Source organism: Lagenorhynchus albirostris, chromosome 1 (assembly GCF_949774975.1).
Source record: "Lagenorhynchus albirostris chromosome 1, mLagAlb1.1, whole genome shotgun sequence".
NCBI classification, from domain to species: Eukaryota; Metazoa; Chordata; class Mammalia; order Artiodactyla; family Delphinidae; genus Lagenorhynchus; species Lagenorhynchus albirostris.
In genome coordinates, this window is record NC_083095.1 from 187,308,330 (window position 1) to 187,328,704 (window position 20,375).

Below are 20,375 nucleotides of genomic sequence, written 5' to 3' on the forward strand. Positions count from 1 at the left end.
ACAAAGGGATAGACAATAAACTTGAACCAAGCCAAATGATAAAGAACAGCAGTGCTGTGTATTCTGTGTAGAAGGTGTCAAACCATAAGCATCTTCCAGTAGCCTAACTTGTACTGATTCATTTAAACGGTAATTGCAAAGTATAAGAAATCAGATGTATTTGGGTCAAACTGCAGGCTTTGTTTTACCACTTTGTAAATCACTGAGAGAAAAAATGAACTCATTGGTTTTTCCTGGGAACTAAAGTTATTACCTACCTTTTACCCGAAAGTTATTGACAGTTCTTTATCTTAAGTTTGAATCATTACCTTAAAATCTATGAATCATAGAAAACATATTTCTCAGAAGTGAAACTAAAATTACTCTCCAGTACGCAGTTTCCCCAGGAAGAGCAAAGGACTCACTTGGCACTGTCCATTTAAACAGGGGTGACTCAGGCAAATGTTACTGAGCTGCACACATCCGTTTGGCCCATAACCGCTTCCAGTATATCCCGGGAGACAGGTGCAGACAGGTAAGGAACCTGTTTAGAAATACAAATGGACGCGTAAATACAGGTCCCCTCCATTCTGACCCAGTAACAAAGCTCAGGCTCTGTCCTCTAAACAAGGAGTCGTCAAAGTCTACACGTCCCCAGGGGCAGACAAGGCGAGGTGTGAAGAGAAAATACGAGAATCTTTTTTTTTCTAGTTTTTATCTTAAGAATAAGAAAGACATGACACATTTTCAATATTTATTTGCAGGTTGACACTGGTGCTGTCAGCCTGTATGTCATGGTCCTGAGTTGTGTACCAATGGGAGGCATGCCAAGGAAAAGGGGAGTTTCTTATCATGGAGGGCTTGACAGCAGGAAAGAGCATTCCTCTGAGGACAGTGTCTGTTGCAAGCACTGTACACATACTGACTAACTTGATCCTCTCAAGAACCCTATAAATAGGTACTGTTATAATTTCCATTTACAGATGAAGACAAAGCACAGAGAGATCAAGTGCCTTTCATCAGGGACACACAGCTAGAACATGGTGGAGCCACGGGAAAAGTAAAATCCAGTCTTCTAGAATTCATGCTCCTAACCACTTCAGTGGGCTGTTAGTCATTTAATAAACACTTAAAGAGTTATACACATATATACATGCATATATACACACATATATTCTTGCATATATGTGATATGACAAGTTAGCAAAAGTAAAAGTAGTATTTTGAAATAACGAGAGATATGATACGTTATTCAATAAATGGAGTTGGGGTCACCTATTTGGACAAAAATATCAAATTAGACCTCTATTTGACACTATAGATAAAAACAAATCTTAAAAAGATCAAAGATTTTAATATTAAAAATAAATGAGAGTACATGTACTTGACTATTTTTAAAGAGTCTGGTAGGGAAGACCAAATTCTCCCCAAATTTAAAGATAAAAACAAATCTTAAAAAGATCAAAGATTTTAATATTAAAAATAAATGAGAGTACATGTACTTGACTATTTTTAAAGAGTTTGGTAGGGAAGACCAAATTCTCCCCAAATTCTTGGGGTCTTTAGGGAAGACCCCAAAAGAAAACATTTACCTTTTTGACTACATAAAAATTTTAAACTTCTAAATAGAAAATACAACCAAAAAATTAAAATAAAAACAACATCCAGGAAAAGTACATGTAAAACATAAGATAATGAGATAATATCCTCATAGTACCTAATGAAATGTTACAAATCAATAAGAAAGCAGATGAACAAAGGACATGAAAGAAAAGTTTTAAAGGGCCAGTAAATATCTAAAAAGTATTCATTATGAATTATTAGTAATCAGAAAGTTTTTTGATTTAATCAAAATTAAAATAATGAGAAGGCAATTTTTGCCTATAAAATTGACCAAAACGAAAACTAGCAATAGTACCCCTTATTGTCAAGGGTGGGGTAAATGTATATTTTCACACACTGTTAAATGAGCATATAAACTGATACATTTTCTGGGAGGAAATTTAGTAATATGTATGTATTTTTTAAATTGTAGGAGGTGAAGCTTCTTTTATGCAGCACAGCAGACCCTGTTGGTTTTCACCCTAGATCCATTTGCCCCTCCTTAGTAGTGAACTCCTTATTTTAACTGGGGGCATGGGCACCTGAAATAAAGATTACATTTCCCAGCTTCCCTTGCAGCCAGGCTCAGTGGAGCCAAAGGCCCAGAAAGGGGAGTCCTTAAAGAGAGTGGACAGGTCCTCCTTCCTCCTTTTCTCCTTCCTGCTGGAATACAGTCATGCATCTATCAGCTGGCTTAATTATCTTGGGAAATAATTGCAAAAATTAGACCAGATAATAAAAGAGCATAGCCTATTGCATTTTTTAAAATCCAAATGTATAGTTTTAGAACATGGATTAATTTTTGGTTTGAAGACCAAAGTAAGAATTTTGAAAATAGAGGATTTTGATTTTAAAATGTTGATTTGCTTTAGAAGGTCATATTAAAATACCCCAAACCAGAGGGAGAGATAAGTCATTACCCAGAACCAAGGAGCACGACGCGAGTGGGTGGCAGCCTCCGTTATTGACCGAGCAGAGGTCTATGAGGGCGCAGACTCTTCCATCGCCCTGGTACCCTGATCACAGCAAGAGCAGGGGCATGAAAAGCAACGTCAGGAATATGCAAGAAGAATCCCAATCTGAGAATCAAGTATCACAGGAACCAGACCAACCACAGATCTTCTACCATCAAAACAGAAAATGTAAATGTAATATGTCATAAATAAAATTCCATAGTTAAGAAAATGGACAGGGACTTCCCTGGTGGCGCAATGGATAAGACTCCACACTACCAATACAAGGGGCCTGGGTTCAATCCTTGGTCAGGGAACTAGATGCCACATACATGTCGCAACTAAGAGTTCGCAGGCCATGACTAAGGAGCTGGCGAGCCGCAACTAAGGAGCCCACCTGCCACAACTAAGGAGCCCACATGCCGCAACTAAGGAGGCCTGAAGCCACAACTAAGGAGCCCACGAGCCACAACTAAGACCCAGTGCAACCAAATAAATAAATAAAATAATAAATATTAAAAAAATAAAATGGACAACAAGAATTAGGAAACTGATTTCAGAAACAACATTCAGGGTTGTTTCTAATGACACAAATAAAACTAAGAAGACAAATGAAACTACTGGGAGACTTAGAAAGTGCTGACACTAAGGAAGTTGACATTTTTTAATTACAGTGACTTTGAAGATCTTGGAGCTGAATTATTCTAAAAGTCCAAAGTACTGTTATTTCATGTTAATAAAACATACAGGGTTTCAGTTTACCCCTTAGAACTCCCTGAACTTCTTGGATAGTAACTCAGTTTAGATTAGAGAATAGGAGTCATGACTTCTTTCCGGAAGAGAAGGGAAACTCACATGTATGGTATGCCTACTATTATGTCTGTTATTAAGTAAACTTTATATGGAAAACATCTCATGAGTTCATTATATTAATAAATTATTTGTGGTAACGTCTGTGATCCATAGAGAAAATCTGTCAAGTTCTGCATTATCTCAAGAGGCTGTTTCACAGTTTGTAAAGGCTTATTGTGTTCCATTGATATTCAAAATATGTTTTCTTTCTTTCTTATAACATAGCTGAACTAATGTGCCCTGGATCCATAAGTTAAGTAAAACTTTTTGCACTATTCAGTTTGTCTCCTTAGACATAAGTCATATTTACAACGGAACACAAGAGCCTGTTTTCAAATGCATGTTTTGCCTGTAAGGGTATCAGGAAATTTGGTGTAGCACCTGGTGGACAGGGATGACAGTGGTAAGAGCCAGGTGTGTTTATACACGCAACAGGTGGAACCACAGAACAACCGCCATTGCTTATCTCACATTCATTGATATCTTCACAAATGTATCCATTTCCTTGCCAGCCTAGAAAAACAGGTTTGAAAATTAGCTCTTCAATAGTTAAAAACACATGAAAACCTGCTTAACTGTGTAAGGAACCACTGATTAAAATGAGATATACTCTACCTATCAGATTGGCAAAACTTGTTTTAAATACTTACGATCAAATTCCGACAAAGAGGTGGGCACATGGGGTAGTCTTATATGCTGTTAGTCAGAAGTTAAATTAATAAAACCTGTCGGGAAAGAGATCTAGGAGTATTCATTTAAAATTTTAAAATACATACCTTTTGACTAACAATTCCACTTCTTAAAACTTTTTCTGCAATGATAAAACTGTCAGTACATAAAGATGTAGGTAAGCTGGTATCTACTGCAGCATTGTTTAATGGGAAAAAAAACTCTCAATGGTCTATAGGAGCACAGCTGAAAATATTATGACTCATCTATACCACTGGATGCTAAAAGCTATTTTAATAACATGTGCACACACATTGAAAGAATTTTCCCTTATGTATTTTAATTGAAAATACCAAATTTTAGAAATATATGCAGAGCTGTGATCCCAGTTTGGGGAAAGAATTGTTTTTAAACCTGCATATAGGTCTGTGTGTTTGTATGAGTGAAGGAAAAGGCAGAAGAGGAGAGAACCAGTTGCTAAGAGTGGTCTCATCAGGAGAAGGGGCTTGAAGAAGGAAGGGATTATCATGTTACTTGAGACACAGCTGTTTTATTCAACTGTTGAGTTTTATTACTCAATTGAAATGATTTAAAATTATAAGAATTTTTAAAACATTTTAAATCCTTTAAAATATTTATTTTCTTTGATCTAAGTAGGGACCCCTTCTAAAAATCTACCTAAGAAAATTATCGTATTTGTGGGTGAATAATTGAATGCATAGAAAAAAGCTGGAAGGAAATACGTTCAAACATTAGTGGTGGTTCTGAGTGATGACTATATTTTTTTTCTGTTGTTTTTTTCATAATTTTATAGTTTCTTTATATTTTTTAAGAGCATATATTGCTTTGATATTCAGGGAAAACTAAGGTGACTGACAGGAAAACAAAAAGTTTGTGTTTCTCTTTTTCCTCTCCAACAATGAAAAGAAAAATGTAAGAACACCTTTGCCCAGGTTATACTTTAAATGATTTACTTTTCTGATTTCTAGTTTTTAAAGACTGTCATTGGCAAATTACCTTCAAGAACATGATTATTTGCACATTTTGCTTGCCCCTGAGAACTAAGAAGGAAAAGGTCTTGACATGTTTTCTTCGGTGTCTTTCTAGTTGTATAAGATCTAAACATGTAAGATGAAGAAAGTCACTAAACCAGACATTGCTAAGTGAACCAACAGGCATGTGAGGCTCCCTGGCAAGAGAGGATAAGGGAGAACCCAGCAGCTCAGCTCTCACCCAGAGCCAAGCAGACCTGGGTTTGGATCCTGACTGAGGCTAAGCTCTTAGATCTTGGGCAAGTTATTTACCTTCTCTGAGGTTCAAGTTTTTACACTTCGAAATGGGAATAATACTAATTCCTACCGTTTCTTGTTTCTGTTGTAGCTGCATGAATTAGAAATTGCCTAGCACAGTGCCTTAATGACATTCTCATAAGGAATAGCTGCCGTTATTATATTCTCCTTGGGTTCCGCTTTCTAAGAACACCCAGGGAGTGCAGACGGGCCTTGTAAACTCTCTGGGGTCTGGTCGATCGCTTACCAGTGCACCCAGAGCAGTGCTCAGCTCACAGTAGGTGCTCTGCAAGCATGCCTTGAAGGGAGGATGGTGATCTCACAGTAAGAAATGAAGCTTTGACTCAAACCCAGGCAGTCTCTGAGCCCTGAGTCCACATTCTCAGGGACCTACCCTGGAGGTTCGGTCTCTCTGGGCCTGTGATGGAGCTGGACGACCCTATTTACAGCCAGGCCCCAGGGTCTTCTAACGACACACCCAGGTGAGGACTACTGGACTCCAGTGAACACAGTCAGAGCTCAGTTTGCCCAAGTCTACAATCATCTGGTTCATACGAAACGTGGGACCAGAGCACATGTCTTTTGATCTCAAGTCTAATCGGTTCACAGACATAGCAACCAAACGTTTGACCTCCCGAACTCTATGGCTAACCCTGGCCCCGAGATCTGACTCCGGCACACTTTGGGACAAACCCCCCATTTCTTCTGTTGAATTGCTGCAGCAGTAAGATGGCCTGGAGCGGGATTTAGTGCATCAGGACATGAAACTGGATCGGAAGCTGTCCTGAAAATGGCATTCTTATCCCTCGGCAGTGGAAGGAACTTGGTTCTGGCGTTTTGCCTGGCTGCCAGGCATCTGTGGCCGGGTGGGGACACGTCCATATACCTGCGGGACAGGCGCCACAATAGAAGGAGCCCGGCGTGTTGAAACACTGCACAAGCGCTGAGCAGGGCGGAGGCCAGAGGCTGCACTCGTCTCTGTCCAGCGTGCAGGCCGTGCTGTTCGACGGGGCCGTCCACCCGGCATCACAGAGGCAGCTGTACTTGGGCTGGCAGGACGACAAGGGTGTGAGAAAAAGCAATCAAGGAAAATGAGCATGAAAAGCCTTTGAAAATCTCTCCGAGCCCACAGCTGATCTTTCCTCTAACGTTCATTTCCACGAGACCAATCGAGTGGCTTCTCTTTTTCTTCCCATATGATTAAGCATTTAGACCAGACCATGAAAAAAAGAGAAACGGCTTTATTTTAGAATAAGGGAAACCTGTCATTTGCCCCCAGAGATGCCTGGGAAAGAGTAACAACAATCAAGAGCTATAAGTCAATATAATTAAAGTCAATCAACTCAGGCTGCTCTGGTTTTAGAGGGAAAAACACCCATGTAGGCACAGACCTTGGAAAGTCAATTCTGTTTGTTTCCTTTTTGAAGGTTCCACCCACCACCAACCCTCTCACCACGGCTGGAAGGGAACCATTTTCCATCACATGGGCAGAAAAATAGAACTAAAAATAAAGACCGGAAGGTCTCCAGCAAGGCCAAGTGGGCCAGGGCTGGGTGACCTTGCAGGCCAGGAATCAAGGCCGCCCGGACCCAGAGCACAGGGGACGCTCAGGGAAGTGGAGTCTGCAGCCGTCACAGGGGCTCAGGGGCCAGAAAAAGCCAGACCCCTTAAAATGGCTGCAAACAAGGGCAGGCCTTTTGCGTTGCCATGTCTTGTCAACGTTAAAACTCACAAGGCCAAGAGAAGGTCATGCCTCACAGGGAGATTCATGGACGAATCATAAAAAAAGAAAGCTCGGATTTATATAATGAAATCAACCTCTGGGTCCCGTTTTCTGTTTATTTATAGACAACGGTCACAACCTTCCTCATCTGAGGCCAGCTTAAGGGCAGGACGTGGCTCCCCTCTGCAGCCCCACATGGTCCAGCTTGTACACAGCTACGCAGAGCGAGGAACTAATACCCAGGCCTCTCCCGAGGGGTCCCGCTCCGGAAGACACCCACCTCTCCAGCCTGCACTCGGACCAGATCCTCGCAGATGCCGTGGACACAGCGCACCTGGGAACCCCCCTCACAGTCATCGTATTTGGATGCACACTGGGGGCCGTGGGTGTCAGGCGAGCAGAGACAACTGTTGGTCACACAGAGCACAACGTCAGGACCTGTTTCTTAGCGTCAATAAAAAAAATAGCAGTAATTCCGATTGCGGGTCAGTGATCTTCACGTGGAATCATAAACCAGCAAACCAGACTTCCTGGCTGGCGTCTTGGGAGAAAATCACCGTGTGCTTCTTTAAGTGGCAGATTGAGTAAACGTGTTATCATCTCAAATATGGGGTGAGAGGGCACGACTACCACTATAAATTCTTCTGCTATCAGGTCATCAAACAGTGCTTTCAAAGGTCAGCCATCTATAAACTAAGGGGGACGGAGTTCATCAGGACGGTAAAGGGAGAGATCATCGCAGCCGTTCATAGGCCAACCAGCTGGACACGCCAGTAAGCACAGGTGACCTTGACTGAACGGATAAATTCCCGAATATTCTCTAGGCTTGCATAACCTCACGGACAGTGGTATATCCACATCTCAGAGTCTATGATGATGATGATTATACTACAAGGGCAACACTTCTATCCCTAAGACAGGAGTTAACATAGTAACATTTCTTTCATTGTCACATTGTAACTCACAAGATGTAATTAACACATATTACCTAAACTAGCTGTGGGTGTTTTGTCATGAGATTTCAGTTCAGTAATAATCAAATAAGCAAAGTTGTTTTAAGCTATGTAATCTTAAAGTTGCTGAGTTAGTTTTATATCTGTCCTGCAGCTTCAGAGGGAACGTGGACATGGACGGTGTGAGATGGCTGGGGGAAGTGGGTGGGGGAGGTAGAGGAATCACTGAGCTACACTTCTTTACACAGGTCTGAGCACAGCTGATGGAGTGAGAGCCAGGCCCGCAGGGCACTGTTTGCCTGACTTGAGCCATGCTGGCCATTGGGGCCGAGGGCAGAGTCAAGGTACAAGGAGGACCTGTGTGGCCATGGACCGTGAACTAGTTTCTGAGTGTTCTGGAAAAGGGGCCAGTCTACCTGGTAAAGAAGCTCTTTTTTTTTTTTTTTTTTTTTTGGCGGTACGCGGGCCTCTCACTGTTGTGGCCTCTCCCATTGTGGAGCAGCACAGGCTCCGGACGCGCAGGCTCAGCGGCCATGGCTCACAGGCCCAGCCACTCCGCGGCATGTGGGATCCTCCCGGACCGGGGCACGAACCCATGTCCCCTGCATCGGCAGGCAGACTCTCAACCACTGCGCCACCAGGGAAGCCCTAAGGAAGCTCTTTTAGCGATACGTGCTGAGGCACAAAGAGCTCAGCTGATGTCCATGGATAAAAACAAATGTGTGATTGGCAGTGAGGGAAAGGGGAGCTTGGATGTTGGAGAAGCTCTAGGAGCCACACTCTGGGCACAGTACTCTGTGTAGCCGTGGAGGCCCCAGAAACAACTGCTGTGGTGGCACCTTCGAGTGGGTTCTAAGGAAGAAAGACACCAACGAATGTGGCCAGAGATGGAGAGTCAGAGTATGGAGAATACCATTCAGGCACTCACATGTGGGGTTGCCAGGCCTAGCAAATAAAGATACAGGATGCCTGGTTTAAAATTTGCATTTCAGATAAATACTTTTTTGGTATAAGTGTGTCCCATGCAATTTGCAACATCAATATCTAATTCTGTAAAACCTGTTCCATTAATAAATCACATTTCTGAGCATTCCAAGGTTGCCTTTCTCATTAAGGTCATAGATTGATAGCAATATATGATTAAACTTCAAAAGAAATTCAATTATTCATTCCTTACCCATAGCTGTTTATCGTCTTCTCATCTCTCTTTTTCCACACTCCCCTCTCATATTCTCTTCCCTTTCCTCTTCACTCTCCCAGCCTTACACAGAATATTCTTTCAGACAATTTAATTAGACTCTTGGAGATGGCAGGACTTTGGACCATCTCTTGCACACATTTGAGGATCTGATCCAGGTGGCTTCCTGGCTAAAAGTTTATTTTACCAGCACCTCCACCCACCAAAAGAAAATTTTTTTAATCTTTAAACCAACTATTACTAGCTTTCTGAGTCTGTGATGTATGAGAAGTCTGAGTATTCAGGAACCCATGGGACAAGACTGCCTAGGTCTTGACCCTTCCTGTTAACTCTTCACCTTAGACCATGTAATAATAACTCCCTCTGCCTCTGTTTCTTGTAAAATATAAGTGCCAATCTATGAACACTATTTTCACCTTGGGGTCTAAAGGCATTTTCCTGTAGGAAGTGCTCAGGAAAGTGTGCATTTATCTTATCACTAAGTGCTTTACTATTGGAAAAGGACTTGAAATTTGAGAAGAGCTGCAGTTAAATCCTCTCTCTTCCTTCTCCCTTGCTATTGTCATTTGGAGAAGAATATATTTTAATCCTACAGCACTTCCCTAATGAGCTACAACGTATACTTCTTTCATTAAGTTTAGATAACATGAGGAGAAGAAGAAAGCCTAAGGGGAGGAAGGAAGCCAAATACAAGAGCAATTTCCTTACTATGATCCTCAAAGACAAATATTTTTAATCCCATTTTATTGGCAAGGTTCAAATTGCCCAAGGCACAGAATTAGCAATTGGCAGAAGATGAATTAAAACATAGGTCAGTGTTTTTCCTTAAGGGTGTATCCAGACACCTTGAGAATATACATTTTGCATGCAAACACTGTTACGTTAAAAAGACATGTAAAAATGGAAAGTCTTCAACTAACTGTCCCTTTCAGAACATGGGAATGCAATGTGGAAAAACAATAGTACAGGGATAAGAGTAGTGAATTATATGCCTCCCTGAAGAAGTCACTTTTGTAACGACCTTCTATGGCTGATTTGGTCCCAGCAGAAGAAAAACTAGGCTTTTCCATCTTCAAAAACGCTGCAGGTGCATTTGGCAGGTGAGACGAGGTCACATATATTTTCATGGTCATAGTTTAACTTGTGTTGGTTCCGTGGTTCAATATTAATATAACTGACTAACTAAAAGATGTAATACGTTTAATACTTAACTACAATCTGAGCTAAAACCAGATGATCCTCCATCATAAGCTCTGCCTGTTTTAAAATCTACCAGTGATAAGAATGGAAATAAGTAAAATAAAATATGATAAACACCATTGTGTTCTTGGAGAAAAAACAAAAAACTCAACTTTTTTTTTTTTTTTTGCCCTAGAAAGCCTTCTAGATCTGAGCCTGAGGTATATAACATGCACCGTCCATGGCAAACGTGGATCCCACGGACTGTCCTACACCCATAGTCAGCAGGAAACAATAGGAATCACTTCTTCAGAATAAAGAGGCAATAACAGTATCGAGAACTGGCAAAACATTACCTGTGAGCTGTCTGAGCGCTTGGGACAAGACCACGAGCCACAGGAGTCGGGGAAACAGACGATGGTTTTTCCTGCTCTACTTTCGTTACTCCAAGAAAGAATTTTTACCAGAAATTTTTCTGTGAAATGGGGCTTCCAATGAATTAGTATTTGCATAGCGCTTTGTCTTTCAAAGGTCTTTATAATTAAAAGTTATTAATCCCCGTAAATAAAGACTCCTTTGTCTCCCTCAAGTGAGTGGGCTCTAAGAGTCAGAGAATGGAGAAGCCTGCAAATCCAGAGCAAACCCTGCTCGCCACAGACACATGTCTGCACACCCAGATTATCCGACAGGGTCTCAAGCTGGCCTTCATCCACTGCCCACAGAAGTTTCCAGAAGGGGCTTCTAGTCTCAGGGAAGCTACTGATTAACAAGGATTTCACCTCACGTAATCAGTAGAACTCGAGAAAATATCTAAAGGATCTTTGTTTCATTCCACATAGATTCCACAGAGCAAGCGTTTAATCTTATGCTCATGTACATTTTTCGATATATGCTCTTTTATTCCTTCAGAAAGACTTCATCATATGCCTGAATGAAAGTATTTAGGTCACAGATAATCAGCTGGAATTTGTGAGGCTTCATAAAGCATCCCCACAGCAAGAAGAAACCAGAGTGAAGTGCTGTGCTCCCTAGCGTACTCCAGCAACGCTATGAAGGGCAGAAACTAGAAACCAAAACCATTCCCAGGGTCAGCACAATCAGGCCCCGGGCTTTCTTTGATAGGACGGTGCAAGAGGAAATAATTCAGTGCTGCCCTATCCAGTTGAATCTGCCATTTAGGCAGCTCTCAACAAATACAATGGCCTCCCTCCCTTCTCTCTCTCTCTCTCTCTCTCTCCCCCTCCCTCCCTCCCTCCCTCCTTCTCGTTTGTATCTGGAAAAATTAACCTCTGACATGCAGCAAATACTTGTGTTAAAATTTTTCTTTTCTTTTCCATTTTGCAGGGGTAAAAATACAAGTTTGTCCTGGGGGGAAAAAAACGATTTTGGCTTCGTCTATGGGTCTCCACTCCCTGCTGCACACATCTGTTATTGTGTTGACTTGCAAGACTCCAGAAGACAGTGATGATAACACAAGATCAAGAGTGAGAACTAATCTCCAGGACATTCCTCAGTAACGGGAAGGCGGGATGATTCATGCTAGGAGTGATTTGCCACTGATATCTGCAAGCAGCAATTCTCATTGATAAATGCCCATAAACAGAAATGAGGAGATAATGCTTTCAAGGCAATGAAAGATTAGACCTGCATTCTGGATCTGGCCCAAGCTTGAATGTTTATAAAAGCAGGGATCAGGGGGTTCCTTTAAATGAGAAACAAAATCCAGAGAGCAAAAGGCTCTTTAATAATGTAATAGTTCATTTACATCACAGGCGGTAGAATGTGCGTGACACTTAAACTCACAGACACATCCACCAGAAGCCTGAATGAGTTAAGTTTGTAACTTGCAATGAGCAAACATTTTTAACATCAGGTCAAAAGAACAAAAGGATCAACTAAATGAAAAAGAGGAAGATTGCGGTTGCTCTTTGAGAAAATCATGTGTTAACAGATGACAAGGCCAAAACCAAAATTACTGTGCTCATTTTTGCTGGAAAGGTCAGAATGGATTGTTACAAGGGACTTGAAGAACAAGACATCAGGGACACTAGCGAGAGAGTAAATAATTGCTCTTTACTCCAGTGAGGTCACACCCAGAGATTTTGTCATAACAGAACCAATTTCTTTATCTTTTAATAATCACAGAATATAGGAGATCCACCAAACTATAGGGAAAGATAATGTCTAGAGGTTTGAGGGTTTTTTAAAGTGATTTTTAAGAAACTACAGAAACAGTCTGACATTGACCTGCCATACATGTTTGGACTTGATTATTTAACAAGATAGTGCATCAGCCAGTGTAGCTTTAAAGACCAACATTCCTAGAGTTTGATGGGAACATGGACGCATCGGGATACCTGAGTCGGCTTCGTAAGGGAAGGGGAGTTTTCCTGCAGAGGGCGATGCCTCAGTGGAGCTCGACAGTGCTGCGGACGAGCCATGTGACAGAGGCAATCAGAAGAGAAGATGGGGGAGGCCTGACGACTGTGGTGAGGGCCTGATGGCCAACTGAAGAAAGACAGTGAGCGCTAACCGCGTGAAGAAAACCTCGGTTCAATCTCTGCTCTGGTTACGGCTAACACTGCACTTAGCGCTTGAATGGAGATGTCCTGATGTGATCTGTCAGCTCTCCGCTCTGTGGAGTGAGGGCAGCAGGGGCTCGCTGGTATGCGGGGGGTGGGGGGGGTCCCTCCCTCTTCTATGTAAGGCTCCTCAGTGGCTGCCGCTTTGATGCTGTGACTCCTACTAACCCTTCAGCCTCATCTTGCCCCGGGCCATCCTCACTCTACCCCAGCCATGGTGGCCTCCTTCCCATTCCTCAGAGATTCCAGAGAAAGAATTTCTTCATGGGGTGAGAGCTGAGGTCACACAAGCTTTCTTCCATCTAAGTCAATAGCTATGTGTATGTTCAATGAGCACCACGTGACTTCCCCAGGGAGCACCTAATTTTGCTGGTAATACAGATACTTAATCTTGGACACTTTTAACCAGGGGATGTCTTAGTCCTTAAAAAACACACCCTAATTTTTTTTAAAAAAACAAAAAAACAGGCAAAAGTGACAGTTTTGAGCTAAAGCTTTAAGAGACGTTACATATTTCTGTTTAACTCTCTGGGGGCTTTTGACCTTGGCCATGAGAAGGACATTTCTCAGGCAGCTGGGACACCTCCAGCCCACACCTAAGAACGAGACCTGCAGACCAAACCGAAATGAGGCAGAGCCACCGTGGCTAATATGCAGACCTGTGAGTATGAAAAATAAATACTTACTGGTTTAAGAAAAAAAAAGGAAAGAAAAAAAGTTACCTGTAACTTCCTTCTGTATTTATACACGTGGCTCCATTCTGGCAGCCCAAGGGTGTTCCTGAGTAAATCTCACATTCGTTAACGTCAACGGAGCACAGAGGACCCTGCGTTCAGACAAAGAACAAAGTCAAGTGTCGCAGGTCACAGAGGCATCCGGGGCCAGTCTTCACAGGATACGATGAAGGATTTAAACACGGACAGGAAAGAAATCCTTGGTCGAGCCAAATACATTAAAATTGAGACTGGTCTCCAGTCATCCTTCCTCTGGAACTCAGGTATGGCCCAACAGAGACAAAGAGCTCTTCGCGGATCACACCAGTCACAAGAGAAGAATCCTTATACAGGCTAACCCTCATTTCACTATGGAGCTCTGCCTGGGAATAGTCACATAATTTCTTTTTAATGCACATGTCAGGAACATGTTCACCATTAATAGAAAAGGGCAGGAAAATGTACAGGCTATATCAAGATTTGTTCAGTACTTTCAAGGCTGAACAATTTAAATTCATGCTAGCCCGAATAACATGTAGTATCCAATCCAGTGAACCCTCCTTAAGATGGCTTAGTATTCAGTGGGGGATAGAATCATGCCCGCCGCTGTTTGGATGCTGGCGTACATGGTGTCATTCATTCTGATTCAGGAGACCACAGAATCCTAGAAACCTTGGATGGAGAATTAAATATGTCTGAAGGACTCCAAGGAAACCACCGATGCTGACTCACCATCCTTAACCAAAGCCCGAGTGACTCACCTTCCACTGTGAGGGACAGATACAGAAGAAGGAATCCTGGAGATTGAGGCAGGTTCCCCCGTGCTGACACGGATTGCTGCTGCAGACCTTTCTGTCATGTGTCTGAAACAAAGACAGGAGGGTCAGCGAGACAATCGTGCTTTCCGTGTTCCAGAGCGGGTATGTGTATAAAACTACATTTTACTCCTGATCAATGGAGGGTCTTCCTCCAGACTTTCAATCCATTACTTAAATTCTTCTTCATATCAACTCTCTTAGGAAAAAACAAAGCGTTTGATATCATCAGGCCTATTCACATTCCTTCACTATTAACGTGCATTTAACCAGGGATGGGATGAGGCATGAGTGGCAGGCGAGGATTCTCACTCTACTCTTTGGAAAAGCATTGTTCACCTGACAAACGTACGTTGGTGGACACGGGTCCAGATTTCAGCTGTGGGAATCACACGGACGTTCCTCTTGTTCCGGTTCTGCTGCTGTTGTTCTTACCTCTGGTGCCTCCAGATAAGCATTTGAAATAGGATCATCTTTTGCTGCCACCCCTCCTCCCCTGGGTTAAGATAACTGAACTCTTTTCACTCCAGGACCCTTTATTGGAAATGTGGCCTGTTAGATACACCCTCCAGTCTCGTGCTCACATGACTGCTTTCAGACCAGAGTCACAGACAGACCTGCCTTTGTCTATAGAACCTGGGGAATCTTACCCTATGTCAGCTACCAGTTCCAGTCTTGTAAGATATGTAATGCCTTTGGGGGCAGAGGAAACTTCTTTAGAGAGGACAAGTGATTATGCAAGGAAAGCTATCCCGTTAATTTCACCTAATCTTTGTCTAATTCTGTTTTAAAAATTAAAATAGGGGCAAATTATTCTTCACATTAAAAAAAAATATTTGGTGACTCAGAGAGAAAATGAAGTCTGTTCCCTCCGTTTGCAGATGAAACTGAGAGCAGAGGATGGCAGGCTGACTCAGCACCATTTAGTGCAAAGCCCATTCTCTCTCCACCTTTGTAATAAGTCAGGTGCCCATACCTTTGGGGGTCTCTTTCTGGCCTCTGTTTTCTTGCATTATTCTGTCTATCTTTGTGTCAGTACCACAATTAGCTCTGTTCATCACAGGATACTATTAAAAATTAACCACAAACTTATTTAGAGTTTTTTCTGGCATACAAGACAACGCTGAGGATGAAAAACTCAAAAGCCCACGGGGGCCCAGCAGGAAGTGGGATCCTCAAGCAGTCAGGAGGAAGACAATAGGGAACTCGGGGGACTGTGGTGCCCAGAGCGCACTTGCCCCATCCAAAGGCAGGCAGGCACCTCCATTCCTAAATCATTAAAAACTCTTCCCAGGGGGATGGGCAGAGGGAGGACAGTCTGAGCTAATTGGACCATGGCCTCCAGTTCTTGACCTTTGGTGGGAATGAAGAAGCACTCTAGGAGACTGAAAACTCTCGTGCTGTGCCCTGCTCATTTCTAATTCCTCAGCTACTCCATAAAAAGATAAAAGGCTGAGAGGGCAATTTATTACCAAAGCCAGCAAAAAGAATACATGAACTTGTTCACCAAATGTAAAACACCAAAGTAGAGGACAACATGTGAAGCATAATCAAAAACAGACCAAGAATATTGGAGCAGGGATTCTTAACCTGGAATTCCCTTGCTTCTTTTCAAAATTTAAAATATGGAGACCTTCTATGCGTTTCTCTGCGTGGAAGCTTACAGCTCCCATGAAAGTCTCAAAAATGTCAGCTCCCTACAAAAGGGATAAGAAGTCTAAAATCACAAGGACTAGTTTACAAGCATGTAGTAAAGTTATGGAAGGTTTATTCTAATCAATTGTTCAGATTTAATTACCAGCAAATATACTTTTAAGATTTGGAATATTTTGAGATACATCCTAGACTTCTAAGTTTAACGTTAGAGAAAATGTAAGGCCTTGGAAAGCCGAGGCCTGGATGCCAGAATCGGCAAGTTGGGTGGTCACTAGCTGGCCAGCTTCAGCCTGAAGTTGCACGGTTAAAAAGCGCCAGAAGAGGCAGAGCACATGGACGGCTAAACTCAAGAGTCAGAGGACTTCACATGCCCAGCGACCTTCATCTCTCTGAGGCTCACTTTGCTTCATCTGTGTCCTGGGAAGCATGACTTGTGATGAGAATTAAATGAACTGATTTACAAAACAGAGAGTCACAGATGTAGAAAACAATCTTATGGTTACCAGGAGGAAAAGGTCGGGGGAGAGATAAATTGGGAGATTGGGATTGACATAGACACACTACTATATAGAAAACAGGTAACTAATAAGGACCTACCGTAGAGCACAAGGAACTCTACTCAATACTCTGTAATGACCTATATGGGAAAAGAATCTGAAAAAGAGTGGATATATGTAGATGCATAACTGAGTCACTTTGCTGTACAGCAGAGACTAACACAGCATTGTACATCAACTATACTCCAAAAAAATTTTTTTTAATTGTGATGAGAATTAAATCATGGAAAAAGCAAAGTCCTTGATATTGATTCTCCATCCACCTTAAGAATACCAGCTCCATCAATGATTCTAGTGTATTTTCAATGAAAGATGTTGGCTCTCTAGTAGGTACGGGACTCACCTGCTGTAACCTTTGAAATTTTCTCTCAAGATCCACGAGCTAGCAGTGGGGAGGAGAAAACATCCGTTAGCTGGTTCAAAGGCACGTCACATATAATGTTAGCCTGTGACATATTTTCCTAATACCTTCTGCTGCGGACTTTCTTTATCTGTTTGTTCCTTTTCTTATTGCCTTTTCCCTCCTCCTTTCTCTCCCCTCCAGGCTTCCCTTCCTTCCTACTCTCTTCCACGGCATGCATTTTTTTTTTTTTTTTAAGAAGTACAACCCAATGATAAGTTGCTTCGTTGATTCTCTGTGCATGGTGACTCTGGGAATTTTCCTAAGTGACAGTGATCCAACCACCTTGTGCTATCAGCACGTGAGCAAAGCCAACTTACTCCACAAGCTCTGGTCACAGAATTTCCAACCGCGGTCCATCACCACCTCTACACCCTCTACTAGAGCTGGGTCATTTAACCAAAAAGCCCACGATCACAGCACTACATTTCTAAAGAGGATACACGTTTGGTATATCTTCTGAAAAAGAATTATTTACAAGGTTGAATTAAGGAGAACCCATTTGCTCTGAGGGTGGGGAGGTCAGACTCACCTTGGAATCGAGCTGGTGGATTTGACTGGAAATATTCTGAGGCAGACCAACTGCACCTCTTTTTAAGTTCGTAATATCATCTTTGTTTTCCTGGATCTAATTTGAAAAAGGAGGAGAAGAAAAAGGAGGAGGAAGAGAACGCTAGTGAAAGAATCATGTATATAAGAATAACATTTTTAAAATTTGAGTAGTATATTCTATTTTAAGCCCCGAGGTCTTGCCCATTATTAGAAAAACCAGAACAATGCCACGTATAATAAACATTGGACTAAAATGGCCGTGGCATAATTCCATTTACCCTTTCAGTGACAATATATCAAGGAATTTTCCATCTGCATATTTTCCCTTTAGAATGCACGTAAAGAGGCCTGGCTTGGAATGAGACTGTTCAGGTTTTAAATCTTGGCTCAGCCATTTAATGTATGTCCTTGGACATGTGGCCGCAGAGATCCTCTACCTCCCTTACTGAAGGGGTAATCGTAACGCCAACCTCATGGGGCAGCTGTGAGGGTTAGAGGAGACAATGCGCATAAAGTGCTGAGCACAGTGGATAGCCCATAATAAGCTCTAAATACCAACTTCTAACATTATGACGGACAGGCCTGCGTGATGCAGAAAATAATGAGCACTGAAAGCACTCAGTAAGACAGGAGAATAACTGGCCAAGCCTGTTGTGTGGCAAAAGTAAACTGGTCACATCTACCATTTTCTATGGTCCCCCTCCATCCTCGGTCCCCTTGTAAAGAGGCCCCACTATCACCCTCTGCACCTTCTGTGCAAATAAGCCTACACAGTGAGCCACTTCCTGCTAGAAATACTACCTGTACCCCTCATTAACCCTAGGGCACTGTTCTTTCCAAGGACTTGTTTCACCTCCGATATGTTCCCTGTGCTAAAGATTCAAAGTACAGATTAACATAGGCCTCTTTCACACACCAGTTAGAATGGGCATCATCAGAAAATCTACAAACAATTAACGCTGGAGAGGGTGTGGAGAAAAGGGAACCCTCTTGCACTGTTGGTGGGAATGTAAATTGATACAGCTCTATGGAGAACAGTATGGAGGTTCCTTAAAAAACTAAAATTAGAATTACCATATCACCCAGCAATCCCATTACTGGGCATATACCCTGAGAAAACCATAATTCAAAAAGACACATGCACCCCAATGTTCATTGCAGCACTATTAACAATAGCTAGGTCATGGAAGCAACCTAAATGCCCATCGACAGACAAATGGATAAAGAAGATGTGGTACATATCTACAATGGAATATTACTCAGCCATAAGAAGGAACAAAATTGGGTCATTTGTAGAGACGTGGATGGAGCTAGAGACTGTCATACAGAGTGAAGTATGTCAGAAAGAGAAAAACAAATATATATTAACTCATATATGTGCAATCTAGAAAAATGGTACAGATGAACTGGTTTGCAAGGCAGATATAGAGACACAGATGTAGAGAACAAACGTATGGACACCAAGGGGGGAAAGTGGCGGGGGGTGGTGGTGGTGGTGTGATGAATTGGGAGATTGGGATTGACATGTATACACTGATGTGTATAAAATAGATAACTAATAAGAACCTGCTGTATAAAAAATAATAATAAAATAAATTTTAAAAAACCAAAACAACCCCATAGGCCTGTTCAATCAAGTAACCATATACAAATATACAAAACTACTTCAAGGCATTTCCAGTGTATTACCTGATGTAAACATTCGCCAAGGTCTTCATCATTTAATTTAATTTTCCCCCGGGATCCAGTTCTAAATTCAATGTTTTGAGCTGCTCCAGTAAGAAACACTAAATTCCCTCTCTCTGCAGTCATTCGAGGTCTGCATAATCCAAGCCAGACAATGTATTGGTGACTATGGCACACAGCTTTGAAGTCTAAAGAACAGAGTTTCTCAGCGACTAACTACAGACTGCATACACCTTTGCTTTGTGGTCAACTCAGCCAAACTCTCCCAGCTCATCTGCCATTTCTTTCTTTGCAAATTTCCTGGAGACATCTCCTTTGCTTTGTGGTTAACTCACCCAAATTCTCCCTGCCCATCTGCCATTTCTTTCTTTGCAAATTTCCTGGAGATATCTCCTAGGAATTGTATGCTTGCCTAATTTGCAAAATGATAAATGGAACGTTTGTGTATAAAAAGATACTTCCATACATCCATACAACTGTTTTCCCCTATCTGTTTTTAACATCATTGTTTTCCTCAAGAAAAATTACACCTTTGCTTACCTGGTTATTTGTGAAAACGGATGAGGACCCACCCTAGTCCATCAGCAGAAATAATCCATGTGTCTACTTACTGTTGGAGGTCAGTATTTCTTTTTTGTCTCTGCAGCACAAGTCCTCCAGCTTCACCATATGATTCAGCAAATGTCAATAAAATAACCAAACTCCAAAGAAAAAGTGAGGACATCTTCCTCACCAACCTCCAAGGTTGTCAGGTAGGAGGGAGGCCGCTCTACCCAACTGAGTGTGGCCGTTTGGAAAAAGCAAACCAGGCAGACGTACTTTGACCAGTGGGATGTCCTGCAGTTTTCATATCTTCCTTCTTTGCCCTAGAAGGCTACGTTATTTCTTCTTCCTGAGGGATGTAAATGATCTTAGATCTTCAGGACTCTTCAACTCGTGAGAGGTCAAAATCTACTTCTAAGTGATGCACAACTTAATCATTATCTGTTTGACCTTTGAAATGGTAAGAAATTGCTT

At 42.0% G+C, this 20,375-nt stretch overlaps 1 protein-coding gene across 1 annotated transcript in view; it reads right to left on the reverse strand.

Annotated features, from left to right (window-relative positions):
* CUBN (cubilin) overlaps nucleotides 1-20,083 on the reverse strand; it is a 265,343-nt gene extending 245,260 nt beyond the window's left edge. The window contains exons 1-11 of the mRNA XM_060162639.1: nucleotides 19,970-20,083; nucleotides 19,362-19,491; nucleotides 17,653-17,748; nucleotides 17,064-17,102; nucleotides 14,454-14,555; nucleotides 13,702-13,805; nucleotides 7,348-7,474; nucleotides 6,231-6,393; nucleotides 3,768-3,899; nucleotides 2,502-2,597; nucleotides 405-523 (exon numbers count right to left, since the gene is read on the reverse strand). Coding sequence (XP_060018622.1) covers nucleotides 405-523; nucleotides 2,502-2,597; nucleotides 3,768-3,899; nucleotides 6,231-6,393; nucleotides 7,348-7,474; nucleotides 13,702-13,805; nucleotides 14,454-14,555; nucleotides 17,064-17,102; nucleotides 17,653-17,748; nucleotides 19,362-19,491; nucleotides 19,970-20,082 — 1,221 coding nt within the window. The 5' untranslated portion in view covers nucleotide 20,083. The remainder of the gene's footprint in view (nucleotides 1-404; nucleotides 524-2,501; nucleotides 2,598-3,767; nucleotides 3,900-6,230; nucleotides 6,394-7,347; nucleotides 7,475-13,701; nucleotides 13,806-14,453; nucleotides 14,556-17,063; nucleotides 17,103-17,652; nucleotides 17,749-19,361; nucleotides 19,492-19,969) is intronic.
* Nucleotides 20,084-20,375: the final 292 nt, after the last annotated feature.